The following is a 20,686-nucleotide window of genomic DNA, read 5'->3' on the forward strand; positions in this document are numbered from 1 at the left end:
ATGAATGCACCACTAACACTCAAAGTACAATTTCCCTGGTGAGCTAGTTCTAGTATAGTGACAATGCTTTGAAAATCTTTGTATGGTGAAGTAGAATGACTCTTCATGTTAATTTGAGATGGCATTGAGATCTGTACTTCATTCAGAATTGAGCAGTTTCTAATTGATGGATCGCTCCATTTCGCAAATAAACTTTGATAATAACCACTTGTTAGCGTTAGGGTCCTTTAAACTCACTCTCTATATAGTGCATAGTGAAGTGTAAATTTATTTTTCAAAATAATAAAGTATTCTGTCTGTAGTCAACTGTCTTCATTCTGGTTTATGTTCATTCTGCACTTTGTATTGCAAGAATGTCATCTAAGTTTTATGGTCCAGATGTGACATTTTCCTTAGCCAATGATTGATTTACAGTTTTCAGTGGAAATGAACAAAGGAAATAGAAGTAATGCTGATCAGTGATGACTAGAACTAGGCCACCATATTTAGAAAGCAGTATGCAAGAGAAACATATTAAGTTTATATACATTATGTATCTTGTACTGTTCGGAACATATTTTGGAAAATTCTAGAATTTTACAATATACCTTTCAGCATGTGATTTACATCGAAAACAAAGTACCTCTAAAATACTTGGATTTTCCTTTCTAGGATTGACTGAATTTCCATGTTACAGTATACTACGTTTGGTGAATAGATGGGCAGGGGAAAAATAAATCACTTCAGAATCCAATGTTACATTCCTTTTCATATTATATTATTTAAAATTAAACTACATACATTCAGCACATCTAAACCCAACTCTATTGCTGAATTTCTCTTAGATTCATGAAATCTATATTACTAAAAGTCTGATCTTGACCACTTCCTGATGTTCTGTGTATTGATTTTAGAAAAAACGCTGCCACTTACGGCTGTGATTTTTGGCCATCTTACTCAGAGTCCCCCTCCGCTGTGCAGGACAAGAGAATTTCTCTCATCGATGAAAAAATAAAAGAGTTATTAGTGTTTAATAAATGTTGAGATTCTCTCTCCTGTCAATCATGCCATGAAGGCTACGCCCCTTCTGGTGGGAGGGGCGAGGGACTATAAAACCCAGAAGTGTGGGCTTGGCTCAGTCTCTGCAAGATGGAGGAGGGAGAGATCGTGACTCGCTGTTTTTAGTGACCTTGCACTCTGCTTGAAGTGGTAAGAAACTGCACTTGAATTTGGTGGCCTTGCACAGGGCTTGAAATGGAATTTGAAGGAATAGCCGTTAGTCAACTGCCAGCCCACCAGCTGTAAGTGAGTGAGCTGCCAGCACAACAGGCTTGAGTGACTGAGCCCCCAGCCCAAGAATCCATTTGGCCCACAATGTCCATACTAGCCCTCTGAAAACAAGTCCTTTCAGCCCACAGCATCCATACTAGTGCTCCAGAAAGCCCCCACCCCCCCACTAGCCACCAATATTGGAATTCGTGGAGAGGTGGAATATTGCGTTGGGAGACCAGTCCTCCCGTGTGATACTGGGACCCAACGGGTCCCACTTAGTCTAGTACACACCTAAAAATTGGTTTCAGTACTCAGCAGAAGATTAATGATAAAAGCCTTAAACATTTGAGAGCACACGGATCAAAACATCTCGCTGGTCAGTTTCCTTCGTACTCTACTTTCTTCCATGAAAATGTTCATGCTTGTTGCCCCTTTCTCCTGTTAGTTATGAAATCTCCGGTGAATGTCTCTTAGAGAACTGCGATTGAGGAGTAGGATTATGACCAAAGCAAATCTTGCAGGTTTCTTCACATGGGTCCATCGAGCTTGTACAGTTTGACTCCCCTAACAACCTTTAGCAGGGTCAGTCTTTGCAAAATGTATCTTTTTATATGGGCAATTAAAAATGTTGTTCAAAATAATATCATTTGCAAGTTCAACAAGCAGGGAAGAGAGAAAATAATTCCCTATTTCATCTTATCAGATATGAGAATATCAATATGATACCCAATGGGATTAGATCTTTGTACTGTTCTCTATAGGGATTCATGGTAAGCAAATTATTTCAAATATCAATGACGTAATTATTTAAAACACCCCTTGAATTTTACATGTTCTAGAGCCTGTTTACCTCTAATTTACAAACAGAATAATGAGAGATGGACAGTGATTGAAGGAGAACCACTCAATATGATTACAGAATTACAAGTTTCTGTACAGAATATGACTAATGTCAGCATTATCTATTTACTTACAAGGTAAAACAGGAGGCACAACATTTCATTTGGCACAGCGAGGCGGGATGCAAAATGGTGGACTCAGTAAAAGCATGATGGTGTCTTTTAGCAGTGGTAAGTGATACTAAGATTTTTCAATTTTTGCACCTTCACAGATTATTTCTGGGATATTACTTGGAATTTTACCTGTTTAATGTTTGTTGAAATCCAAACATAATTTGAATTGTAATTTGAAGCGTAATTTAAGTAATGACTTAACATTTCTAAGTGTTCTCATTTTCAAACAAATTCTTTGCAACTTGATTAATTTTTTTTAATTCTATTTTTGCAGCACCAGACACATCTTCTACAATTCAGTCAGTCAACCAACAATCTATCGCTTCTTCTCCATCAATTTCAAGCACAATGGCTGCATATCAGCCAGGATCTCAAAGTATGCCTGTTTCATTGACACTACAGCCAGTGGTATTATTGCAGGTAATAAAATATATATTCTAACTTGTTTACTTAAATGTTTCATGTTTGTTGAACTTGGAGCTATCTACCTAGGTTCACTGTCTGTTATCTTGAAATTTGTTCACTTTGATGGATGCTTTAAGATGTCCAAATAATTGTCTCGATGTATTTTTTAAGTCTCTTCTTAACATTAAATATAGACTCCAGTTAAATGTAGATGTTACAATAGAGAAACGAGTCGTTCAGCCACCAATCTGTTCCAAACAACTCTGTGCAGCTAATATTTAACTTGGTAATTTGAAAATTGTAATAATATTTTCAAAAGAAAATATTTGTTTTGTGGAGGTTGGGGCCACATTCAAAATAAATTAACTTTTTAGCCATTGGATTCACCTTAGTTGATCCTGTCATCTATAAACAGATGTTGATTAAATTTAGATTTGGAAAAAATTAGAATTAAGTGATCTTGTTATGAGGTTGTTTTGGATAGCAGTCATACGTCGAGCTCTGGCTGTTTCTCCCGTCGCTCCTCTTTCCACCCTATACTTTGAGCATTGAGATCAATTGTAACTCCCAATCCCAACCCAAGTTCTTTGAGTTGAAGAGAAACCAAACTTGGGAATCTCTATTCTATTTCTTGTCACAAGTTTATCTACACAAGAGTATGATTAAGTTCAGTAATTTTCTGGTTAATAGATTGTGAATGATAAATAAAGGTTAATTATATAAAATTGCCATTGGGGGGGGGGAGGAGTTGATAATGGAGCTGTACATACATTTTTCTATAATTCAAATAACTAGTTTGAAAAGTCTTAATTCAGTGAAATGTATTCTTCTTTTGTATAGCCCACCTGAATCAATTATTATAAGTCTAGTTCAAAATTAATTAACTTGAGAAAAGGGAACTTTTCTTGGCAATATTCCTTTGTATAACTAAATCTTTATAAACACATACGGGATTGCAACCGTAGCTGTTACTGTGATAATTGGCGACTGATTTTGCCCCCTTTTCAAAAAATACAATTCTTTGATTTTATTAAAACTATTTTCTTTGTTAGGGTTTTATTGTAAAAGATATGGGTTCGCTAACATCTGCACCTCAGAGTTCAGGTGGAATGATGTTCAATGTAAAGAATGCACATTATCAAAGCAAACCAAGTGTTCCCGTATTATCTGGTAAGTATGTTTTATGAATTGTTGCTAAATTCTTGGTGTTTCACAAATTATTTAAGAATACGTGTCTAATAGGGATGTATGAATGCACACAAAGGGAAACATTAATTTACCATTCAGATGGTTACATCTGCTGACCGTTGTGGATCAATCCAATTAACGTAATCCTCAAGTAAAAGTTAATTACAGACAAAAAAAAAGCCATTGCTTCATCTAACCAGATCACCCAATACTCATTCTGTCCTTTACTGCATCAGTCTAAGTGATTGAAGAATCTTGCCTCAATCACTCAGTTTGGATCACTCATTGTAAACCAAATCTTATTAGTCCAAACATTGCCATTTAACTAATCTGAATCATTGCCGCTTTTAATCAGCTTGGCTTAGTATAGCTTCACATCCAGTGCAGTGAGGTTTTAGTTATTTCCATGGTCACCTTAGTTATGCATTCATGGTTTAGGTTCCTCGTTCAGAAGTGCATCATTCTACATTTATATTTGTATTTAGAACCCTCAATCATTAGCTCATTACCTTATTTGTAATTCACATCTTTGGCTGAATTTGCCACAATCGACACACTTGGCCAGCTTGCTGGATATATTTAATTCTTACAAAAAGAACCTTTATAATGTTTACGAGTCCTGGAACACAAGCTGTGACTAAAATAAACTCTTCTCCCACCAAGCACTTGACCAGGTATCGCAACTTCCTTGCCAATTTTTTATTTTCCCAATGCAGCCGAATAGTCTATTGCAAGTTCCCATTATGAAAGAGCATTGAGAACTGAAGTAGCTTTTGACATGTTGAGCTGTGAGGTCACAAGGAGTGGAAATATTTTGAAATCAAAATGAGGATTGTTCTACATCAAAGCAAATTGTTCTCAGATTAAAAATTATTGGAGACGCATGAGACTACAGATGCTGGAACAAATCCGAGTTCCTCCGCACTTTGCTTTTTTTGCTCAATGAAACAGAGTTATTTTTGCACAGTGATTTGGAAAGTGGCATTTCATGAGAAATGCTAATAGGCACTGATGTGAAAGTTGAATTTTATACATTCAAACGACCAAAATTAAATTAATGGAGCTCTCTGTAGTTTGATTTAAGTAGTTAATTGATAATTTGTGATGAATTGGTCCTTTTTGGTTATCCACAGGAATCGCTTCTCTGTCAGGGAGAACAGGGGTTTCTCAATTAAAATCAGTTGGAACTGGGAGAGCAATTCCAAATATCAGTTACAATTCTACTCAAATAAATTCATCTGCACCAAGTGCGTCTGTAAGTGGACAGAAGCTGGGGCAGCAAAACACTGTCAAACCTCTTCAAGCAACTCAAATCCTTAATCATGCCAGTGGAAAAGGTAAAATGCAAAAAATAAATTGGTTTACACTTCCTGTATTGTAGTGTGTAGTTCTGTTTACATGTGATCCTTTTAATGAAGTATTAGATTTAATTTATCTCTGCTCTTCTCAGTTGCGAAATCAATATTAATCCATTTGCAAAATTGTTTTTGTTTCATTATTAGAAATGTGCATTATTAAAACTAAAGGATGTTTAAAGAGACCGCACCATTATGTTATGAGATGCAGTAATTTCCTATGATAACATTTCTAGAAGCCACCACAATCTGTTGATAAATGTCTGAATATATAAGGAGATATGGTGATCCTGAGATGGCGCCTACCTGCGGCGACATTTTGCGAACGGCACAAAGAAAAACAGTAAGACACATCATTTATGAATTCACCTGCATCAGAAAATCCACTGAAATCAACGCTGTAAGTAGTGAGCTGCTAACGCATTTAAATTCATTAGCGCTACTGAGAACTCCCGATGTTAGCAGGTAAGGTTCTTACTGTACCTGCGCGCCTCCGCGAGGTTGGGGATTCCTTTCTGATCGGGGATTCCCTTACCGGTCAGAAGGGATTCTCCTACCGATCAGAAGGGAATCCCCAACCTCGTGGAGGCGCGCAGGTACAGTAAGAACCTTACCTGCAAACACAGGGGAGGCCTTCAAGGAGTCCAGAATCGAGGCCGTCGGCCTGGATCCCCCAGCACCAACGGAGCTGGAGATGCAGACTGTATGGGAATTCCCAATCATGCGGAGACCCATAAGTACTCTACCTTCAAACACCGAGGAGGGCTCCATGGAGTACGGAAACGTGGCCATCGGGCAAGGCTGCAGGTCAGACAAAAGCGGAGAGGATTTCGGCCCCTTCTTCCTATTATCCTACTGGCCAATGTACAGTCACTAGAAAATAAAGTGGAGGACATAAGGGCATTATCAAAGGGAGCTGAGGGAATGCTCTGTATTCTGTTTCACAGAGACATGGCTCACCCCCAGCTCCCCAGACTCAGCAGTCCAGCCTGAAGGGTTCTCCATTCACCGTATGGACCGTACGCAGGCATCTGGGAAAGAGAGAGCCTCATTGTCAACTCTGCGTGGTGCTCAGACATGGCAGTCCTATCTAGCTCCTACTTTCCACACCTCGAACATCTGGCGGTAAAGTGCCGCCCCCTTCTACCTTCCGAGGGAATTCACCTCCATCATTCTGACCGCGGTCTACATCCCATCCCAGGCAGACGTCCGTCTGGCACTGGAGGAACTGCACACCGTGGTCAACAAACACCAGACATCTTACCCCGAGGCATTTGCCACCATAGCTGGGGATTTCAATAAAGAAAACCTTACGAAATCGCTCCCTAAATTCCACCAACATGTCTCCTGCTGCACCAGAGGACCAAACACCCTCGACCACTGCTACACCACCATCAAGAAAGCCTATCGCTCTATCCCTCGCCCTCACTTCGGTAAATCCGACCATACCAACCATGCTTCTTCCTGCCTACAAGCAGCAATTGAAGAGCGCACCCCCAGAAGTGAGGGCTGTACAGAGCTGTTCGGGGGAGGCAGAGGAACAACTCCAGGACTGTTTGGAGTCTGCAGACTCTCTCTAACTGCATGCTCAGCCCCCTGCTGTACCCACTCTATACTCATGACTGCGTAGCCAATCATAGTGCGAACTCCATGATCAAGTTCGCTGATGAATCCACTGTTGTGGGACGTATCACTGATGGGGACGAGTCAGAGTATAGAAGAGAGATCGGCCGACTGACCAAATGGTGCCAGCACAATAACCTGGCCCTCAACACCAGCAAAACCAAGGAACTGATTGTGGACTTTGGAAGGGGTAGGATGGGGACCCGCAGTCCCATTTATATCAACGGGTCGATGGTGGAAAGGGCCAAGAGCTTCAAATTCCTGGGCGTGGACATCTCTGAAGATCTCTCCTGGTCCGAGAACACTGATGCAATTATAAAGAAAGCACATCAGCGCCTCTAGTTCCTGAGAAGATTACGGAGAGTCGGTATGTCAAGGAGGACTCTCTCTAACTTCTACAGGTGCACAGTAGAGAGCATGCTGACTGGTTGCATCGTGGCTTGGTTCGGCAACTTGAATGCCCAGGAGTGGAAAAGACTACAAAAAGTAGTAAACACTGCCCAGTCCATCATCAGCTCTGACCTCCCTACCATCGAGGGGATCTATCGCAGTCGCTGCCTCAAAAAGGCTGGCAGCATTATCAAGGACCCACACCATCCTGGCCACACACTCATCTCCCCGCTACCTTCAGATAGAAGTTTCAGGAGCCTGAAGACTGCAACGTCCAGGTTCAGAAATAGCTACTTCCCCACAGCCATCAGGCTATTTAACTCAACTCAAACAAAACTCTGAACATTAATAGACCATTATTTGTTTATTTGCACCTTATCTGTTTATTCAGGTGTGTATATATTTATATAATGGTATATGGACACATTGTTCTGTTCTGTATTCATGCCTACTATATTCTGTTGTGCTGAAGCAGGCAGTGAAGGAATTGAAAACAATCAAACCCACTGTTTAAAAACGGCTATTTCTAGAATATGCAAGAAGTGTTTGAAGGGTTAGAGGTTAAATAAACTTTGAAAGATTGGCATGAAACATTTAGTAAAACAAGGGTAGAAAGGATTAAGATTTGGAGACCAAGGAACAAAAATATGGCTGAAGTATATTAAATAAACCACAGCAAAGCAGAAGCAAGCATTGGACCAGGAGCAGGACTTTGTCCTATGAATCCCTCCCCCCATCAACCCTGTTTGCCATTGCAGGATCATAGTTGATTTGTGACATAATATCATTTACCTGTCTTTCCCACATAGCTCTTTGGTAATACAAATACACCAATCTAAGATTTATCATCAGCAACTGACCTAGCATCAATTTCCTTTTGCAGAAGGGAGTTTAGAGTTCTAACATTTTCTGTTTGCTCTGACTTCACACATGAATGACTTGGTTCCTCTATTAATGTCCCCCATCAATTCTTAGACTCCATTTACCAATCTTTTCCCATTAATATTGAAAACTTTGAATCAGATTATCCTTAATTCAGTAAACCCTTGTTATAATGGACCATGGAGGGGTGAAGGATGTTCATTATTACATATAGTCCACTAAAACCGGGTATGGTCTTATTGTATGGAGTTGAAAGAAAGAACTGGCGATGATGGTTAATACATAAAAGGACACAAAGTGCTGGAGTAACTCAGTGGGTCAAGTAGCATCTCTGGAGAACATGGATAGGTGATGTTGGGACCCTTCAGACTGATTCAGTCTGCTGAGTTACTCCAGCGCTTTATGTTGTTTCACCTTAAAATAGGCACCGATACCACTGGTCTGTAGCAGTGAGTCTTTCTTCACCGGTTGACGCGACTGTTATTACGGCCGACCTTGTAGCCCCCCGACAGGATGTGCTTTCTTCAGGCCGCCACTACCGACAGGACGTGCTTGGTCATCGTGGGGCTCCTTCCCCTCTCACCTGTCATTTGTCCACACCCCTGAAGCATCATCCGCCTTCTACCATGGAGTCGCTGACATCTTTTAAGATGGAGTATGTCGGCAACTCCGGCGGTGAAGGAGGGTCTGTTGTGGGGGGAGGCCGAGTGGACAAAGCGATGACTAATAGAAAGATGTGGTAGCTGGTGAGAGAGGAGGGATCCCACAGTGACCAAGCGCATCATGTCATTGCCGGTAGTCTGAAGAAAGCGCTGTCCACAGCGGCTACAATGTTTGTCGCAACAACACGTGAACTGGACCGTGTGGTGGGTGAAGAAGGGCTCGCTGGTGCACCTTATGAGCCAGGGGTGGAGTTGGAAGGTTCGTCCGCTATAATCGAAATTCGTTATAAACGGGTCCCTTTACAGTTTTATAAATTCTGGGTAAAATAATCTTAGCTTCCACAGGTTTTCCATCTAATTTAACCTTGGAGTACAAGATTTGTTCTGTTAAATAAACACAGCATGTCCTCATCCCTACAGTTTAGGCACATATCTGTTGTTCCAGAATTGGTATAGCTTTTGATCAGATTCTATCTGTTCCTATTTTTATATGGCTTTTTTTTGTATTATTGGGGGGGAGAATAAAAGTAATACCGAATAATTAGAGGTAAAAAACAAACTGATAGAGAAACTCAGCGAGTCAGGCAGCATCTCGGCTGCAAACTGGGCAGACAGATTTCAGATTACGGCTCTTCTTCAGACTTTGAGTGGCTGGCAAGTCCCTTTCTACACAAATTTTACTACTGAAATTTACATTAAACATTGTTCTATTTTGTTAACTGTCCAAACAGTAAACTGCCACACACGGTAGCAACTGCAAAATTGTTGATATCCTGTTTATAGGCAGTGTCCCATCAGAAAATTCCAAGGTACTGAGTTCCATTTGAGAGACCAAGCTTGAACGGTTTTCACATTTTTATCAGTTCAAAATCTTTGTAATAACTTTTTCTTCTTTATGTAATTAGTTTAGATTATAATTTCCTTAATGGTCAAACAAATTTATTGATTGCTAAATATGACAGTATCTGAACCATTTCATTGGATAGTTTATTCTTTGCTACAGCTGTTAAAAAATCAAAATGATAAAAAAAAAGTTGCAGTATAAACCCAATTAAATTAATTTTTAATGTAATATGTTTTAAAAGTTATTTATTTTCTTTCTCACAGCAAGTGCAGCCCAGAGCACAAATGTCAGCAACAAGCGCCCAGCAGCCTGTGAGATAAACAATATCGGTTCAAAGAAATCAAAAAAAATTGAAACTGGATCTGGAAATAAAACATCAAGTTTATCACCATCTTCAACTGGATGTCCCACAAAGGTCTCATCATATACCAGTACATCAAAAGGTTTATATTAGTCTTTTTTCATCGTAAGAAAATCTTCTGTTCAACTGTCATTGTTGAATTTAGAATGAATTAGTACTTCAGATGAAGTGAGATGGAGTTATTTCTTTCAGTGGTTATTTACACCACTGTTAAATAATAATTTCAGTTCTGTTAATATAGACTGATGATCTTACATCCTCGACATGTTGCAGCGATTCCACTGATCAGAGCCAACGCTTTAATTTTCCATGTTGCTCATGGTAGATTGGTAGAAATAACAGATTTAAACTCCTCTTGAAAATGTCCCATCTTTACATCCAGAAAAACTCCATATGGTTCTGTTAAATCTACTACAACGCCCTCCATAATGTTTAGGCCAAAGGCCCATTATTTATTTGCCTCTATACTCCGCAATTTGAGATTTGTAATGGAAAAAATATCACATGTGGTTAAAGTGGACATTGTCAGATTTTAATGAAGGCCATTTTTACACATTTTGGTTTCACCATATAGAAATTACAGCTGTGTTTATACATTGTTCCACCATTTCAGGGCACCATAATGATTGCGACACAACAATGTCATTTAAATGAAAGTAGTCATGTTTAGTATTTTGTTGCATATCCTTTGCATGCAATGACTACTTGAAGTCTGCGATTCATGGACATCACCAGTTGCTGGGTGTCTTCTCTGATGATGCTCTGCCAGACCTGTATTACAGCCATCTTTAGCTTATGCTTGTTTTGAGGACTAGTCCCCTCCAATTTTCTCTTCAGCATATAAAAGGCATGCTCAATTGGGTTCTGATCGGGTGATTGACTTGGCCACTCAAGAATTTACCATTTTTTAGCTTTGAGAAACTCCTTTGTGCTTTAGCAGTATGTTTGGGATAATTGTCTTGCTGTAAAATGAACCACCGACCAATGAGTTTGAGGCATTTGTTTGAACTTGAGCAGATAGGATGTGTCTATAAACTTCTGAATTCATTGTGCTACTACCATCAGCAGTTGTATCATCAATGAAGTAAGGTACGGTACACGGTATTGGGGGTTCAGTATTGATGTGGATAGAGAACTGGCTGGCAGACAGGAAGCAAAGAGTAGGAGTAAACGGGTCCTTTTCACAATGGCAGGCAGTGACTAGTGGGGTACCGCAAGGCTCAGTGCTGCGACCCCAGCTATTTACGATATATATTAATGATTTGGACGAGGGAATTGAATGCAACATCTCCAAGTTTGCGGATGACACGAAGCTGGGGGGCAGTGTTAGCTGTGTGGAGGATGCTAGGAGGCTGCAAGGCGACTTGGATAGGTTGAGTGAGTGGGCAAATGCATGGCAGATGCAGTATAATGTGGATAAATGTGAGGTTATCCACTTTGGTGGCAAAAACAGGAGAGTAGACTATTATCTGAATGGTGGCCGATTAGGAAAGGGGGAGATGCAACGAGACCTGGGTGTCATGGTACACCAGTCATTAAAAGTAGGCATGCAGGTGCAGCAGGCAGTGAAGAAGATGAATGGTATGTTAGCATTCATAGCAAAAGGATTTGAGTATAGGAGCAGGGAGGTTCTACTGCAGTTGTACAGGGTCTTGGTGAGACCACACCTGGAGTATTGTGTACAGTTTTGGTCTCCTAATCTGAGGAAAAACATTCTTGCCATAGAGGGAGTACAGAGAAGGTTCACCTGACTGATTCCTGGGGTGTCAGGACTTTCATATGAAGAAAGACTGGATTTGCACTCGCTAGAATTTAGAAGATTGAGGGGGCATCTTATAGAAACTTACAAATTTCTTAAGGGGTTGGACATGCTAGATGCAGGAAGATTGTTCCCGATGTTGGGGAGGTCCAGAACAAGGGGTCAGTTTAAGGATAAGGGGGAAATCTTTTAGGACCGAGATGAGGAAAACATTTTTCACAGAGAGTGGTGAATCTCTGGAATTCTCTGCCAAAGAAGGTAGTTGAGGCACGTTCATTGGCTATATTTAAGAGGTAGCTAGATGTGGCCCTTGTGGCTAAAGGGATCAGGGGGGAAGGCAGGTACAGGTTACTGAGTTAGATGATCAGCCATAATCATATTGAATGGCGGTGCAGGCTCGAAGGGCCGAATGGCCTACTCCTGCACCTATTTTCTATGTTTCTATGTAAGATAAATGGGCCAATACCTTCAGCAGCCATACATGCGCAGGCCATAACACCCCCACCACCGTGTTTCACAGATGAGGTGGTATGCTTTGCATCTTGGGCAGTTCCTTCTCTCCTCCATATTTTGCTCTTGCCATCACTCTGATATAAGTTAATCTTCGTCCCATCTGTCCACAAACCATTTTTCCAGAACTGTGGTTACTCTTTTAAGTACTTCTTGGCAAACTGTAACCTGACCATCCTATTTTTGTGGCTAACCAGTGGTTTGTATCTTGCAGTGTACCCTCTGTATTTCTGTTCATGAAGTCTTCTGCCGACAGTGGTCATTGACAAATCCACACTTGACTCCCGAAGAGCGTTTCTGATCTGTCGGACAGGTGTTTGGGAATTTGTCTTTATTATAGAGAGAATTCTTCTGTCATAAGTTGTGGAGGTCTTTGCGATTAGTAAGCTCACCAATGATCTCTTTCTTCTTAATGATGTTCCAAACAGTTCATTTTGGTAAGCCTAAGGTTTTGGCTGATGTCTCTAACAGTTTTATTCTTGTTTCTCAGTCTCGTAATGGCTTTTTTGACTTTCATTGGCACAACTTTGGTCCTCATGTTGATAAACAGCAATAAAAGTTTTCAAAGGTGATGGAAAGATTGGAGGAAAGTCTCGGTGCTGAGAGCTCTCTTATACCTGCATTAAGGAGGCAACTAAACACACATGAGTAATTACAGTCTCCCGTGAAGCCATGTGTCCCAAACATTATGGCGGTCTGAAATCACTATGTATAAACACAGCTGTAATTTCTACATGGTGAAACCAAAATGTATAAAAACGGCCTTTATTAAAATCTGACAATGTGCACTTTAACGACATGTGATTTTTTAAAATTACAAATCTCAAATTGTGGAGTACAGTGGTAAATAAATGATGGGTGTTTGGCCCAAACATTATGGAGGGCACTGTAAATTGTGTAGATCTCACAACTCACAACTGAGCAACCATGGGGACACTGGGTCGTTATCAGAGCCAGAAATGTACCACAATCTGGATTGTCATGACTGGCATATCCTTCACTCTGTCAGCAATATCGAACCAATGTTCACTGTGAGCTAACCACTGTAACACAGTTAAGCTTGTATTGTTTTATGATCTTTATTTCTGTTAGTTATATTTTCTCAAATCTTCATTTCTGTGTGCTGCTGTAATACAGTTACATTTTGATGTTGGTAAGCAATTGTATGTATATTTTATAATTTAAACTCCAGCAACAAATAATGCACAAGGATGACAGCAAAATAAAGTGACATTTATGACTACATGATAAAATTTGGGTTTAGTTGTTGAAAAATAAACGTGGGTTTAGTAGTAGGAAAATAATGCCAATGGACTGTGCATTGAATTGAAAATTCTTTTTGAATAATTGTGAAAGTTAATGATTTTTGTAAAATATGTAGGTTCAACTCTACTGCTTAAACTATTAGGGATTTGATTAAGCTGAACAATTTATTTGTTGTTTCAATACTACTTTATTTTGGCAGGATCACCAAGTAATATTAAAAATGGTGTACCGGTCCCAAGAGCTTGTCCAAAATGCAACATTCACTTCAATGTCTTGGATTCTTTACGACATCATATGGTTGTAAGTATATTATTTTAATTATTCATTTGAATAAGAAGAGCATGTAATCTTTAACTTGAGGTTGACTGCAAATAATTGAAACATATTTAGCTTCTATACCCTATTGTTTTGATAAAGCCATTCTGAATAAGTAATAATCAGGACAACCATTATCTTGTCCTATTGGCATAAGTTAGTTTTAATGTATGCCGTGTACAAGAAATGAAATACAATGATCATATCTAAATATATTTATCTTATAACTACTGATGAATGATGCCACTATTTTGTATCTGTTGAGTTTTGCTGTCCAGATCTGGTATCCAGCTACTGCACTGTATCATCAGCTGAGAAGACTCCAACTAAGGTTTTAGAAATTGAAAAAGGGAAACTTATAATGTTGGTCAATGACTTTTATTATGGAAAAGATGATGGCGATGCCCACCTAAATCAGAAAGATAAGAAGACAAATACAACTTTCAAGTGCTACAGCTGTCTGAAGATTCTTAAAAGTAATATAAGGTACTATAATGTGTTTTGTATAAATTAATTAGTCAAATATACAGCTTGTCACATATTTCTAAAACAGCATGTTGTTCAAAATGACAGTTTGTTTAACCAGTTGTTATAACTTTAATTATCCAGTTAATCTACAATTAATTTAAATTCTTTATATTTATTTTTTTCAATTAGATGCTCTGCAATTACACAGCATCTTCCAAATTGGCTTGAGAATGAGATAAAGGATAATAATATTAAATATTTGAATTACTTTGTCCAAGATTCCCTTTTTGCTATTGGTCTTACGCCGGCTGTTAGCTATTGTTGTTTTAAGTCTCATCTATGCTGCTCTGAAGAAGGCTAGGTGAGAATAGCATGAATTGATTCTCATTCTACTTGGTGCTTCCATATGACTGACAGCAAACTCAGATTTATAAGTTAAGATGGGAAATATTATTCTGTATCTTATGACAATAATTCATGCTATATATATTATGTACTGTTTACCATCTTGTGATTGATTGTAGCTCTTATTTGTTTTTTATTCATGGCAAGGACCCATGTGCGTATTTTCATATCCACCCTACCTTCATTAATTTACTAAAAGTGATTGATCAGTTATATTAGAGGATTGTTGGTGTGTCTGGTTCTTACAGGCATTACAGGTTCTTTCATGGAATTGCTGCATGAAGGGACCATTTCGACATTTGAAACTATGCCTGCATTATTGCTTATATTTTGGGAGAAAGGTTTCATCCAATTGTATTAAATCATTTGAAAATCCTAGTGAAAGGAAATCATTAATGCAACTGCAAGATTCTGATTTGATGCTTTTGATACCGGAAAATAAAACCAGATTTGAATGACTGGGCTAGAATCTTTCACTATTTTCCAGTAGAAACTGGAAAAACACTGGTTATCATTGTTTTTTGTTTTATACAGAAAACAATATTGTCTTTGTTTTTCAATATTGTAGATTTTACCTGTTACTTTGGGGGTTATTGCCTAATTAGGAATCATTGCATTATTATCACATGTTGTAGTTTGTTTCCATTTATAAGGGATAGAACCTGATTTATGCATTACAAAGGGCAGTAGGAGTCTAATTTAAACACTGTGTGCTGAGAAGCGGGTCAGCCTCACTCGGGTAACCTGATTGCTCATAAGTTGACATACAGGAAGAGTAGGAAAGATGTAGGGGGATGGGGATTAAACGTTGGTATGTGATGAGCTGCATCACTATTGCCACAATGATCATCAGAGTCATATATCACAGTAGCTTGGACTGACATGCACAGATGTCGTGATCTTTATTAGTGGTGTTTGTCGGCAAAAGGGCAGCTCATGGAAATCAATATGGAGGACTCAGTGGCAATCGAACAAAGGTCCCAACAGGAGTCATTAAAATTGTGTATGGATGTGGACTTTTTGTGTGATTTGCTTCATGTTTTACTGTGAGTGAAGGTTGCAGGTGTGACCGTGACCGGCAAGTGTACAGCGCTTGCAATGATGACATAATCACATAAACAAAATAGGACCAGGAAATAATATCTATGTCAGGGCGGATCACAAGAGAAACTATTCAGTCCAATTTTCCAATTTGCCTTCTGCAAGAAATGGAGATGAACACTTCAAAATATGCACATAACATATCTTATGTATAATTTATGCATTTAAAAACAGTTAAAATATTTTTTTAATTCAGTTTCGAGGCTTATGTTTTATAATGTCATCTATGCATTTTGCTTTGAGAGTGCAGTTTTAAATAGTGGATATTGTATACGGACCGCTAACATTGCATTTGTCTGTGGAAGATGTTTGGCTAAGATTTAGCTTTATTATCACACGTACAGTGAACATTTTTGTTTGGTGTTCTGTCCAGTCAGATCATCGTGGTAGTGCGAAAGAGCATAAAAACACAGAATGCAGTATATTTTGTTACAACTGCAGAGAAAGTTTAAAAAAAAAAAAAAAAAAAAAAAAGCTGGAGCCAGGTAGGTTGGATTGTATTTTCAATTCATCTTAGAGTGTGAGAGGACTTGATTACAACAAGAAAGAAGCTGTTCTTGAGTCTGGAAATATGTGTTTCAAACATTTTGTATCTACTGCCTGACAAGAAAGGAGAGAAGAGAGTATGGCCATGATGGAAGGAGATTATGTTGGCTTCTTTCCTTAGCCGGCAGGAATTGTAAATGGAGGCGAGGCTGGTTTGTGTGATGGACTGCGTAGCATTCACAATGTTCTCTAATTTATTGCCACCTCAGGCAGAACAATTGCTATACGAGTTACTCCAGCATTTTGTGTCTATCTTCGAGTTAAACCAGCATCTGCAGTTCCTTCCTACTCAACTTGTAGATGGTGTTGAATTCAGCCAATGGTGAATGTATATGGAGTATAGTAAGGGGTATCTATACAACCTTGTGGGAGACTAATTTTGAAGATTGTGGAGAATGTGATGTGACCTATCCTTGCTGATTGGAGACTGCAGGTCAGGAAGTCAAGGATCTAGTTGCAGATGGTGCAGCTGAGTCCTATGTCCCAGGATTTGGAGATATGTTTGGCTGGAATTATGGTGTTGAAGCCAGAACCATAGTCAATAAATTGTGTGATGTAGGTGGCCTTGCTAGCCAGATGCTCCAGTGATTAGTGTCGGGCCAGGGATAGTACTGTTTTGGTGATAGGCAATACAATGGATCTAGGCTGCTTGGGAGGCTGGAGTTGTATGTCATCTGCAGCCTCATGAAGCACTTCAGGATGGTAGACGTCAGAGCACCAGGCAGCAGTCATTGAGGCACATAACCTTGCATTCCTCTGGCACTGGGATGATAGTGGCCTTCTTGAAACAGTTGGGAATATCAGATTGGAGTAGGGAAAGGTTAAAGATAGCTATGAATACTCCCACCAGCTGAAGTGTGCAAGTTCTGATGCAAGGCTAGGGGCTCCTTTGGGGTCAATTCCTGTCTGAATTCACTCTTGGGAAGGCTGATCTGATATCTGTGACCCTGTGTATAGATACACCCGAAGATGTTGGGATGGATGACATCGTCCGCTAGTTTTCCGTTCAAAATGAGCACAGAATGCACTGAGCTCATCAGGGAAAAAAGCATCGTTACCAGTGATTCAACCCACCGTCACTATGCGGCCTGTTATAGCATGCAAACCTTGCCACAATTGACAAGTGTTTGTGTGGTTAGTCTGGTAATACTGTCCAAGAAAGGCAGATAGTTGGTGGGGGTGCGGGGAAAGCCAAATCAGTAAAATAAAATCTCAGATAGTAATGGGTGATTTTGAATGTGCATTAATTTCCTTTTCAGAAAGTTACTATAGAAGCTGATTTCATTAAATGAGTTTATGAATTTGGCAGACAATCTTTTTAAGAAGCAAAAATACATTTTGAGAAAATAACCTGTGAAAGGAACCAAAAATATCTAACAAAATACAAATTAATATTTTTACACAGCATAAGCTAACATATCCCCTTTGGGAACATACTTAATGATATTTCTGTAATGCTCATTTTTGACTGTGCTGTTGGGACATCGTGTCACAGGTTATTTAATTAATATATTATTAATCAACACCTTTGTTTGTGTTTTATTTTGCAATTATTCAGTGGTGTGCAGTAGTGAAGGACTTTAGTGACTTGGTACTAATTCTCTTTTCTATTGCATTTCACTTCACAATAATTGAATTGTAACATACCGTCACAGTAATTAACTGTTGTGGGCAAGAGAATGTTTTCTTTAAATCAAAGAGGGTTAGTATAATCAGTTGAAATCCAGTGTTGATCAAATGTGGATTTTTGCACGCCCACGTTTTTCAACATGGATCTGTTCCCATTTTGTCTGTTATTGCAGAATGGTGCACAGGACGTCTTCAAAAGTGCTTTGTCATGGATTATTTTTGAGTACAGGTGCACAACCTTTTATCCGACAGCCTTGGGACCAGACACTTTTCGTAATTTGGAATTTGTCGGTCTTCGGAATGGAAATTTTTTAGCGTAGATTTTAATGGCTGGCTCGGTGGTAGAGTGCCCGGCTCATATCTGCAAGGTCGCGAGTTTGCGCCTTGATCCCGGCAGTTCCTCGGTCGCGAGTTTGAGTCTTCAATGTAGTTTTTTCTTGCAGAATAAATGTCTGTATGAAATGCAGTGTGTTGAATGAATTCCTGAATTTGTAAATGTGACCGCAGCATTGAATCACCTCCCGCACTCATGTCACCCTAGCGGGGCTACATGCCCTAAGGCGGCCTAAGGCGACATTTTCACACTCTTATATCCGTGTGCAGCAGAGGCGCCAAACATGAGCTTTGGTGTGCAGACGACATCCTGGAAAAAATGTCTGGTTTCTTCCAGGTAGGCGATATACCCTCCCGCGCAATATACCCTCCACTTCTCTTTTATGAAGGTGACTTAGTTCCCCTTTCTTCCAGGACCGACCCGAGGTTCCGCTGTCACCTCTGCGGACCACCCTCGGTGAATGCTCACTCAACTTTGTCTTGGAATTCCTACTCTCCCACGCAATGTACCCTCACCTTCTCTTTTATGAATGGGGATTTAGTTCCCCTTTCGTCGAGGACCGACCGGAGGTTCCACTGTCACCTCTGCGGGCCGCCCTCGGTGGATGTCCCATCTCCCTGTCCCTGGGATAGCAGGGGGCGATCAAACAGCAGAATACCACACTCCCCCTCCCCCCCCACCCCCAACTCCAGAGGAATCCGCTCCCCGATGGGCCGCTACGGCGACAAGTGGCAGTTCGGCCACAGCCCAAGCTGCGCGACCCCAAGAACAAGACGCACCTTGAGCACCATCAGTTTCTGCCCCTCTGGAGTTGGAGCGGGGCTGGAGTTGCTGATCTGGGATCTCCGTGCTTGCAGTGGGCCTGGGGGTCGGTGTCCCGATGAGGGGGCACAGCTCGGGCTGTGGGCGAACTGCCACTTGTCGCCGTAGCGGCCCATTGGGGAGCGGCTTCTGGTGGTCCCGATGTCTCCCGCTAGTTTGCAGTTTTCCTCTGGAGTTGGAACAGGGCTGGGCTGCTGCTGGCTGTGGGTCTCTGGGATCTCCGTGCTTGCAGTGGGCCTGGGGGTCGGTGTCCCGTTGGTCCTGACGTCTCCGGTGACTGGCATTGCCGACGTGAAGACAGTGCAAAGCCCCCACGCCGGTGCAATGGGCGGGGAGCTGGAGAGGGGAGGGAAGGGGTCACACACATGGCCGGGAAGCAGAGGGGTGTAGGTGGGGTGAAACAGAAGGGAGCGACAATCTGCTGCTCCCTGCCCGCTGAGTTAAAAAGTTCCCACGCAAGACTCACGATACACTGTGTATCGTGAGTCTACCGTGGGAACTTTTTAACTCAGCGGGCAGACAGCAGCATATTGTCAATTATTAACCCTCCCGCGCAATATACGCTCACCTTATCTTTTATGAATGGGGATTTAGTTCCCCTTTCTTCGAGGACCGACCGGAGGTTCCGCTGTCACCTCTGCGGGCCGCCCTCCGTGAACGTTTTCAAGGACCTTTTTTCAAGGACTGAAAAAATTTCCGCTATTCGGAGGTGTTCGTTATTTGGATCTTCGGATAAAAGGTTGTGCACCTGTACTTCCAGATGACAGTGACAGATGGATGAACCCAGGATAGTTAGATTAAAACATAATCTGTTATTGCTCAATAGGTCTGCTTTGTGGAGAGCAAAGCAGTATTAATGTTTCAGATTAATGTTAATGGGTATTTACAGCAATTTTACTTTTTAATTCGATTTTTTTTGCGTCTTGCTTTGGTAGTCCGGTAGTATATTTAACTTTTTGTCATCCCCACAGAATTGTAGGTTGATGGAGAAGTTAAAAAAAAAACTGGTAAAAATATTACATAATAGTCTCTATATTCATTAAAATAAATACATGTTTATGTATACATGTGCATAATACATGTATTATGTTTATATATGTTTATTTAACAGGTAGATAGGGTAGTGGAAAAGGGATAATACATGCTTGCCTTCATAGATCAGGGCATAGACTAGAAGTTCAGATGTTTAAGAAGGAACTGCAGATGCTGGAAAATCGAAGGTAGACAAAAATGCTGGAGAAACTCAACGGGTGAGGCAGCATCTATGGAGCGGAGGAAATAAGTTACTATGTTGCAACTCTACACAATGTTGGTTGGACAACATTTGGATTTTTGTGTGTAGTTCTGGTTGCCACACTTTAGGAAGAATTTAATTCTGCTGGGAATCATGCAGAGGAGATACAGCTGATTTTTGCCTGGATTGAAGGACATTAGTTTTGAGGAGAGATTGCATAGTCTGGGTTTATTTTTTGCTGGAGCAAAGGATGCTGAGGAGTGACTAAAAAAGTATTTAAGTTTGAGAAAGCCACAGATTGGGTAATTAGGCAAAATCCTTTT

General features: G+C 40.3%; 1 protein-coding gene across 1 annotated transcript in view; it reads left to right on the plus strand.

Annotated features, from left to right (window-relative positions):
• znf280d (zinc finger protein 280D) overlaps positions 1–20,686 on the plus strand; it is a 72,964-nt gene that overhangs the window by 23,316 nt on the left and 28,962 nt on the right. The window contains exons 3-9 of the mRNA XM_055661247.1: positions 2,229–2,321; positions 2,539–2,684; positions 3,722–3,839; positions 4,991–5,194; positions 9,877–10,056; positions 13,709–13,809; positions 14,090–14,310. Of these exons, the coding sequence (XP_055517222.1) occupies positions 2,229–2,321; positions 2,539–2,684; positions 3,722–3,839; positions 4,991–5,194; positions 9,877–10,056; positions 13,709–13,809; positions 14,090–14,310 (1,063 nt within the window). The remainder of the gene's footprint in view (positions 1–2,228; positions 2,322–2,538; positions 2,685–3,721; positions 3,840–4,990; positions 5,195–9,876; positions 10,057–13,708; positions 13,810–14,089; positions 14,311–20,686) is intronic.

This window comes from Leucoraja erinacea, chromosome 33, assembly GCF_028641065.1.
Source record: "Leucoraja erinacea ecotype New England chromosome 33, Leri_hhj_1, whole genome shotgun sequence".
NCBI classification, from domain to species: Eukaryota; Metazoa; Chordata; class Chondrichthyes; order Rajiformes; family Rajidae; genus Leucoraja; species Leucoraja erinaceus.